Source organism: Nelusetta ayraudi, unplaced genomic scaffold, assembly GCF_046127955.1.
Source record: "Nelusetta ayraudi isolate G7.1 ecotype Tasmania unplaced genomic scaffold, CSIRO-AGI_Nayr_v1 ptg000081l, whole genome shotgun sequence".
NCBI classification, from domain to species: Eukaryota; Metazoa; Chordata; class Actinopteri; order Tetraodontiformes; family Monacanthidae; genus Nelusetta; species Nelusetta ayraudi.
The window spans coordinates 325,823-335,000 of NW_027466131.1; the positions used below are offsets into that span (position 1 = coordinate 325,823).

Genomic DNA, 9,178 nt, shown 5'->3' on the forward strand with positions numbered 1-9,178 from the left:
TTGGGGTCGATCAGATGCGGCAGAACAAACAAACCTCTCTTTACACGCACGCAGATTTACCACTGAGGAGCTCACCTCATGTACTCGGCTTGAAAGTTGAGTTTGTCCAACTTCTCAGGCGGCGAAAAAGAGAAAACAAAGCTCAGCCTTCCGCCGTCTGACTGCAGCAATATTTCGGGGATGTCACCCGTGACGGAGTTGATTCTGCGGCGGCATCAAGAAACTTTGCCATTTCTCTCGAAAACTCTCTGGTATTTTTTATTTTATTTTTTATTTTTTCTGAATTCACTGAAAGAGCAGCTGGTCCAAATCCGCGGCCAATTACATGAACACGATGGAAAATTGTTGAGAATCAGCAAACAAGGCAGCTGATGTTTAATGAGGGAGGAGAGGAGATAAAGAGATTAAGGAAACTCTCCACAGTCAGATGTCTGGGATTACGCCAACGTGGGGGAAAACGTGGATTAAACGTCTGCTGGCTGACGGATTACAGCAGTTTCTGTTTCCTGCCTCTCGACACTCGCAAAAAAAAAAGAAAAAAAAAGTGCAACAGTGGCTCCTGCCGATTGGCCACAAATCTCCAGATCCAAACAAAACGCTTCAGTTAATCTTTTTTATTTTTTTTTTGCAAGTTTCCGATGAAATTTGCTTAAAAAAGAGGAAAAGAAATGCCTGTGACACAACCAATCAGCACATTTTAGGGAAATGGAGGCGGGACTTCCCCGTTTCTCTTGTTGCTTTCAATTAAAAGGTAACCAATCACTCCAGAATATTGCAAAACTGGGTATTTTACACATTTAGTAGCGGCGGGGGGCAGCAGGTAAGGAATTCACCTGCATTAACATGATGGTGGTGCCAATGAGCATTGAGCAGGTGACCGAGACACACAGAGGGCGCCGTGACATCACTTCCTGCTCCGGACATCGGCAGGCAGAAGCTGGGATTGGTCGCTCTCGCTCTGAGGGGCTGCACATCACCACGATGTCGAGGCGAATACGCACACAGACACGCAACGCAGAGAGTGAGACCGAGACGCACCTTACAGTCGCAGCAGGTGTCTGTCTGTCTGTCTGTCTGTCACATATCATCCACGCTATCATCGCCCCCCCCCCCCACCGTATTCCCCCGGCAGACATACAATATAACGTAGACGATTCAATAAAAGCGCAGCCTCTTTGGGAAAAGCGCCCAGAATCAAATCACGGCAGCAAAATCCCTCCGAGGCTTCCCAGCATCCACCGCTGCCTCCGAGGCAAAAACATCGACGGCTGATGCAGCAAAATACAGTTTTTTTTTTTGTTTATTTATTTATTTATACTGCCACCATTTAGATCATCAGTTAAAAAAGAAAAAGAAAAATCAAGACCTAAAAAGCTGAAACGATGCAGGATAAAATGTGCAAGTCATTATTTGCAGCTTATGTTGCCAGAAGTTCACCCTGGAACTTTGATGAGAATTGATTGCAGGTTTTTTTTGGTTCCAGCTAACGGTGCGAGAGAGAAAAAAAAAAACTAAAAAAAAAACTAAAAAAAAATTGTTCTTGGCCAGTGGAGAGAAGGGAAAGAAGGACCAGCGGCGTTCCAGCAGCAATGTTGTGCAATCTGATAAAGATCCAAAACAGAAACACCAGGGGGGGGTGTGGGGGGAATGTTCCCAGGCAGTTAGTTAGTTCATCTTGCCGCCTACACAATAAAAACACAAACCATCTGACAAGGATGGACTCAGGGGACACAGCAGTCTTTAATTCCAAGTGTTAGGGAAAAAAATCTGAAGCTCGTAAGAGGAAAGGTTTGAAGAGCTCTTCCTCGCAACTGATTGGCTGAGCTCAAAGTCGTGACGGTGGCGCCACAGGTCTTCCTTAAAGTGGTTAAAACTACTAACACCGTCACGTTTGGAGGTGTAAAGATTTTCACAATGAACTGGACTGTTATTGTATACTATACAAGACCGTATTATATACTGTACTGTATCCTGATATCTGTATACTGATAGTTGGCCTTCATCTGATTCTCCTCCGAGCGACGCCTCACGTTCACCCAGATCTCAAACCGCCGTCCTGCCGAATCGGCCGACACTCCAAAGAAAAGCCAAAGGGAGAACACAACATTTTCCTTCACGCTCACTTTCCAGCAACATGTTATTGCAGCGATTCATATCTGCAATCTGCTTAAGCTCTGATATCAGGTCCTTCCTCCTGCCACCCGAGTCCCACAATAACAAACCCCGCCGCCGCCGCCTCCGTCCCTCCTCCTGCGCTTGGCAGGCACACTTCCTGTTTAGTGGGGGAACCAAGGGGGGCAGGCCCGGAAACAGGAAGTGGGCTTCCTGCCTCTCTCAGGAGGTGTGTTTGTCTTGCGATTGTGGATCTGCGGCGATGCCGCTCGAGTCAAAGACTCCTGCGAGGACTCGGCGCTCTGCTGTGTCACTAGATTGCAGCCGGTTAAAAAGCAGACAGATGCGCCTCTCGTCCAGAGGGAGAGCGAGCGAAAAAATCTGGAGGGTAAATGTGGGAAGTGCTGTTGCCATGGTGACAGACGTCACCCACATTCAACACCGAGTTGATTTTCAGAGATGTTTTTCAGGTAATTAAACCCTTTGCTTCAAATAACTGATCAGATTATTATCAAAGCACTCCAATGCAAAGTTCACATTGCCGCCGTGAATCTCATCATTGCGTGACGTGCGACAACACACGACAACGAAACCCTGCAATGGCGTATGTTTTTCCTCAACAAACTCTGGCACGGAGGGAAAAAAAAATAAGATAACACAGACACATATGAAGGCGGAGGAGCGGCATCATGAATTATGAATCAATGGGAGCAGCAGCGCTGTGCTGCTCGCTCGCGCTCACACACACACACACACACACACACACACACACACACACACACACACACACACACACACACACACACGTTGCAGGAACCGGGAGACAACCGTCCATTCAGCTTCAGCGGCCGTCCTGCTGCTACTGGCCTCCACAGCGACCCAGCAGTCAGTGATTGGAGGACTGGAGAGCCATACACACACAAACACACACACACACACTTAACGAGATGCAGCCACTGACTTCCACCCCGGCGACTGTCACTGCTTCATCAGATATTTAATGCCGTTAATTAAAAAAACAAACCGGACTTGCAGGAAGTGTATATATCATTTTAAATTGGCGGCTGGCTGGCTGGCTGGCTGGCTGGCTGGCTGGCTGGCTGTCTGCGCTGTCGATCTTGGATCCAGACAGCTACGGCAGTGGCCAGGAGACGTGGGGGGGGGAGACGAGGGAGCCGAGCGAGAAGGTGGAGTCAACAGGAGAGCAGCAGGCACAGAGGCAGAAAGGTCAAGGCAGGCGGAGAGGGAGAAGGATATCTGAAAGCTTTCCATTCACCCGCTGGGCCTCCCCAGAGTCACCCCTGCCAACCCCTCGCCCCCTCCCCTACCTCACCTCTTTCCCCTCCTCCACCTCCACCCGGCTGAGAGCGGCCCATTGTGCGGAGCCGTCGGCGAGCTGACATTTCACCGCCTGCCTTCTGCCGCGCTGATTATTTCTCCTGCAGGTGTGACGGTCAGAGGGGCGCGATGGAGAGGCAGCAGGGAGGCTGCGGGTGGAGCGCCGGCAGGAGGTCATGTGACCTGGGCTCGGCGGCGCCGGAATCGGGAGTCGAATCTCATCGGTCGCGTCGGCGGGTCGTCGAGTGCTTTGAACGGTGGTGGAATCACTGATCTGAAGCCTGAATCTCAGAGCCATTTTTAAAAACTATATCGTGTTTCTTTTTGGGCCGGTCAAAGGAAGAAGACAAGTAGGCATCCAGTGAGGAGGAAGAGGCGGAGCTACAGCCTTGGGTTAGCTGCTGCTGGCTTGTGAACAGTGACTGTGTCCGTGTGGATGCTGCACTTGGTCAGTCTAAAGATCCTGTATTCTCCCCATTGTGAGACCTTCATTCTCCAGATTGAGCTCCAGTCTGTGTTGGTGTATTTCTAACAAAAACACCAACACATCTCTCGCTCTCCAGAGAAGGTCATAATTAGCCCTCTGTTTACAGCCTCCACACAGACAGAGAGCAGAAGTTAAGGATGGATTTTCTCATTTCTGACACTGGAACCCGACTGAAAGAAATGTTGTTTCAAAGGGCCTCCTCTTTCCGGACACGTTTGTGAAACATATCTCATTTCTTTTATGACATTTCTGGTTTGCAGATCTGCAGCGCATCTGTTTTGAGAAGAGCAGGAGACTCCGCCCCTACCTGTCTGCAGACGGCGGCCGCTCGCCGCGAGCTTTGCTGACTTGGGTGTAGAGGGAGTCGGAGTGCTGGTGCAGGTGGAGGTGCGGGTACTCGTCCCGGGGGCTGTGCGGCCGGCTGTGGCTGCTGTCCAACGTGCTGTTCAGGGGGTTGATGCCGCTGTACGTGTGCTCCTCCTCGGACGTCCTCTCGGGCGAGCGGCTGATGTCCAGGATCTCGGCGTAGTCGCGCTCCCGGGCCTGGCGTTCCCTCAGCTCCCGGGTCTTGGCTTGAATCCTGGCGGGAAACACAAGCCAGACAGGTTCACGTCTGAGGTGTCAGTGTTTTGTGATAGCAAACACACACACACACAGCGTTTGGGATCCTGTTGAATCAACTTTAGAAATATGTCTCTTTTTTTTTTTTTTTTTCTTTTAAGAAAAGTTCTCACTTAGAACTAAAATGTGTTCCGATTGGAAAATAAATTCAACTAAATTGTATCTAAAGAAGTTTCTTTCTTTCTTTTTTTTTTTGCCTCCATTCAACACAAACCAGACCGGCTGAAGGCAGAATCAACATGGTTCTAAATGACTATTTAGGTTTGCAGTAATACATAGAAAACTACACTTCAGGGATTTGTGCGCCTTTCTCTACCTTGTGGATTACGGACTAGAATCATCAGAATCAGAACCAAAAATTGCAAACTTGGGTACACAAATGTGTCAAGCATCCACACTGAGAGGAAGAACACGCAGACTGTGGACAGCGCACGGCCACCGCTCACATCTGGACATGTGCATTTTGAATTCTTTATGATTTATGCCTTAAAAAAAAAAACAAAAAGGCAAAGACTGTACCGTGGGAAAAAGACCCTTGCACCTGAGCGGTTCCCAAGTCGAGACGTAAAATCCCTCCGCAGTCGAACCTTCAGCGCCGACGCCACCAAGCGCAGTAAATCTCAGCCGTCAGTCTGACGGAACAGCAGACGAGCCGCCGCGACGGACGGCAAACTCTGCTTATTGTGGCGCCTTTCTAAATGTTCCATTACAGAGGAGGGAGCGGATGCCGGGTCTATTATTTATGCTCCCCCCCCCCCGCCAACCACCTCCCCCACCACTGAACACCACCATAAACAATGTATAACAGTCCCTCGCCGCCCTGCAACACCTCGGAGCGAGGAGCCACTTTGTGTTGGCAGAGTGCCGCTAATGTATAGCAACCGTGTCTTTTTAATCCAGCTGTCAGACACACACGCACATGCACGCACACTCTCTCCGTCTCTCTCTCTAGGCCATTACCTCTGGAGTTACAGCATTCCGTACGCCGCCATAATTACAGCCTAGCCAATTATCAGAGCTTTGCAACTACCAATTATTATCCAGCTCTGCTTTCTCTGGGGCCCATTTTTATTTAATAGAAAAAAAAAAAGGGGGGAAAAAAACAGCAGGGAAAAAGGGAGACGGGAGCGAAGCAAAGACTTCAACCTTAAAGTGTTTATGCGCCCTGCACGGCGGGATGAGACTCAGAGAAAACCGAAATTCCCGTTTGAAGCAGCTGCGCACGGCACTCTCACCGAGGAAACAAAGGAGCGATTTAATGAGTTTGATAGTTTGGAAAAAACCTCCCTGGGCGCGGATGGTTCTGGCTTGAAGACGACAGGCGTTTTTATTCTGACAAATGAACACGTGTCGGGTGAGAGTCAGCAAATATCTGTTGGCGCAGCAGGAAGCAGGACCTCCTGGGAAGCATCTTCAACCCGGGAGGAAGAGACGTGTTTTCCCACCAGAGGAGGAAGTGAAGAAGAGCAGCAGCCGCCGGCTGATAAGATAAGACCACGGACACAAACTCGGCAGCCTCAAAAAATTGTGAGAATCATCCCTCTATGATGTCACAAAGGGCGCTGATACTGTTTAGTGACCACACCCCCAGCAAGGCGCTGGCTCTGGCCCTCAGTGAGCACCTACCTTTTCTATCTCTTTTGAAAGCATGCTGTAAACACAGGGCTAAATATCCTGGTCCATCCTAGTTTGTTGTTGTGTCCTTGGGCAAGACACTTCACCCTAAATTGCTCCCAATGGGGCTGGCAGGGCCTTGCATGGCAGCAGCCACCCATTGGCGTGTGGATGTGTGCATGAATGGGTGAATGAGAGGCCTTTGTCAAGCACTCTGGGGTACTGTGAAGGTGCTGGAGAGCGCTATATAAGTGCAGTCCATCTAAATATGAAGTTTTCTGGACATCATTTCTTTTGGATGATTTTGCAAAGCTGCTCCAACTGGAGTCCAGGATGAAAAGCAACCAGCTAAAAGTGGAACGTGAGACAGAACATGAGACCTTCAACTTGAATAGAATATGTAGTATAGAGTATATTCTTAGCGGAAGCCTTACTCTTCATCATTGTCACAAGCACTTGTGAAAGCTTCGAAGCTAAAAAAACAAAAAAAAACAAAAAGCAAAAGAACAGCACACAACAATCACTCTAATCAGAAAAAAAAACGGGTCAGGAAGGAAAAGCGCACTTGACCTAATCTTTGGAGTCTCGCTCCCAAAATATTGACAAAGGGAAAAGCCTGTTTTCTTCTGAGCGACCAGCCTTGATGAGCTATGGAAATAATCCCAGCATGAAGGTTAAGCCCGACGAGAGGGGACGGCGGAGGTGCGTGGAAATGGAGGGATGGGACGTTAGCGGCGGAAGAAACGTGGCTGACGAGTGACCTTTCTGCCACATGGAGCCAGAACAATGGTCCATTATGGTCCATTGTCGCCGCCGCGTAATAAAGCTTCCTCTCGCCGGCAAAGCTGACACGAGCGGCGGAGCGGCGTGAAAGGCAGGAAGTACATGAAAGGAGAAGGTCCTGGGGGATAAGGTGGCGGCAGGAAGCCCTTTTGGGGTTGATAACGCCGGGAATGTGTCGTGTGTTTTTCCTTTTTTGCCGCGAGACGCTTTTATTCACTTCGGGGCCACTTGTCATGCGGAGCGGCATGCTGGGAGATTTTAATTATTTGTCAGACACCAACTGACAGCGCAGTGGGTCCAGGAAATGTTATCTGACTACAGAGTGAAGGTCTGAGCGGCAGCCCGCACCCTGCTCGCTGCCCGGTCAAACACTTTGTTGTGCCAGAATTCTCGAGACCTGCTCCTCTGTTTGTGGTCAGCTGTTTGCTTGGTCAGCACACTGCTGCGCAATTTGGACTTCTGGTGGTAAGTGGTAGCAGAGCAACACAGATCTGCCGAGGACGACTTTCCTCAGCAGTTTAAAACATCCAGGTCAAAGAAAAGAAAGGTTTGTTTTGGAATGGATGCGCACAGAGATGCTGTAATGACCCCATGTTGCCTCTGCGTTTCTGTTAGAAGATCATCATCCAGATGTTCTAGGTCTGATCCACGCTTAAAAATCATCTGGTCTGAATGACTTTCAGCTGGTTACAGCACGAGCAGACCAATCAGCGCCCTTCGAGGAGGAAGACGCAGAGCCACAGTCAGGTACTTGTTGTGACAGCAAAATGAAGATGAAGCGAGCTTGTAAACAGTGTGAGCGTGGATATTGCAGTGTGAACAGTGTCAGCGTGAACAGCATCAGTATGAACAGTGCCTGCGTGGATGCTGCAGTGTGAACAGTGCCTGCGTAGACGCTGCAGTTGGTCAGTCTGATCACAGCTGGCAGTCTTTAGAGTCTTTAGAAAAGACAAAGAAAAGACGTTGACGTTGACACAGTTCAGTTTCCGGCCGGCGCTGCTCCTCCATTCGAAGAAGCAAAAACAGGGTCACAGCTGAGCGCAATACTGCAGCAGGTGTTTCTAATTCACATTATCTGACTGCGTTCCGAGACTTTAAATGGCAACAAACAGCAATTATCTCTGCATGCTCGCGTTCCTCCGCTCCCGCTGCGGCCGCGCGGTTCCCCAGCAAGCACATCAAAGGCGGCGTCTGAGCCGTCCGTCTGGATTTGTTTGGGTCCTGCAACCCGACCAGAGACTGCCAGCAAATCGATCCATCTAGTCAATCACAGCTGGATTAAGCGCAGCCTCTGGCCGAGAGCGAGAGATCGATGGACGGCGAGGTGCCCGAGCTGCCGCCTCAAACCTCGGGAGAGCGGCGCGGCCGGAGCGCGGCTAACTGGATCAGTGTTTTATCGCCGCAGCCTCCCACCTCCTCGGCAGGAACCGCCTGTCAATATCGCTGCACCTCAGCCCAAGAAACCCAGAGCAGATCCAGCTCTAGTTTGCTGCTTTCTAATCCGCTGACTTCCCCTCCTACTGGGCTGACGAGCTCAGCAGGCTCACACCAAATCACGTGAAGAAAAAATACAACAAAGTTTGGTGAAGTTCTGCAGCCAGGAGCAATGATGGGGAAAAAAAGCTCCAACTTTGATTTGTCAGCTGAATACTTATTTTCATCACCTCTCCTGTTCCATCCTCATCTTCAAGGTCTCCTCCTCTGAAACCTGCGTCTCCTCCAGCCTCCACTTGTTGGAGCCTTTGCGGTCCATCTTCTCTCCGGGCCGCTCGTCCTTACGGTGCTTTCCGAACCTGCAAAGTGAGTAAATAAATATAGAAATAAATAAAAATCCCAGGGAAGATGCTCTCACCACGAACTACTGCAGTTGCAGCAACAGCAGTCGATCGATTTCTCCACAGATTAATGCCGGAAGACCAAAGCCTTGAAAAAAAGAGAGGAAAAAAAATCACTTCAAGGTGAATTCTGAACGTAAAGATCTTTCTGTGGTGTTGCAGCAGGTGTGTTTAGGAGACACCTGCTAGTTTTCTCCATTACTGAAGCCGGACGGATCAAAGTGGACGGATGCGACGGGCACCGTTTGGCTCCACTCTGATCACAGGGAGAGGCTGACGGGTGAAGCGAGTCGATCAAAAACTCAGGATTCAAACGTGTGAGCTCAGACGTGCTCTGGCTGGGTCTGAAAAGACGGAGCCGCACCGCACCGCACCGCACCGTGCCACG

At 49.8% G+C, this 9,178-nt stretch overlaps 1 protein-coding gene across 4 annotated transcripts in view; it reads right to left on the reverse strand.

Moving 5' to 3' along the window:
* The window catches only part of LOC142900288 (partitioning defective 3 homolog), a 165,460-nt gene that overhangs the window by 36,754 nt on the left and 119,528 nt on the right, over positions 1 to 9,178 (reverse strand). For all 4 annotated transcript variants that reach the window (XM_076044489.1, XM_076044488.1, XM_076044487.1 and 1 more), the window contains 2 exons: positions 8,620 to 8,748; positions 4,245 to 4,517 (listed from right to left, as the gene is read on the reverse strand). In XM_076044489.1, coding sequence (XP_075900604.1) covers positions 4,245 to 4,517; positions 8,620 to 8,748 — 402 coding nt within the window. The remainder of the gene's footprint in view (positions 1 to 4,244; positions 4,518 to 8,619; positions 8,749 to 9,178) is intronic.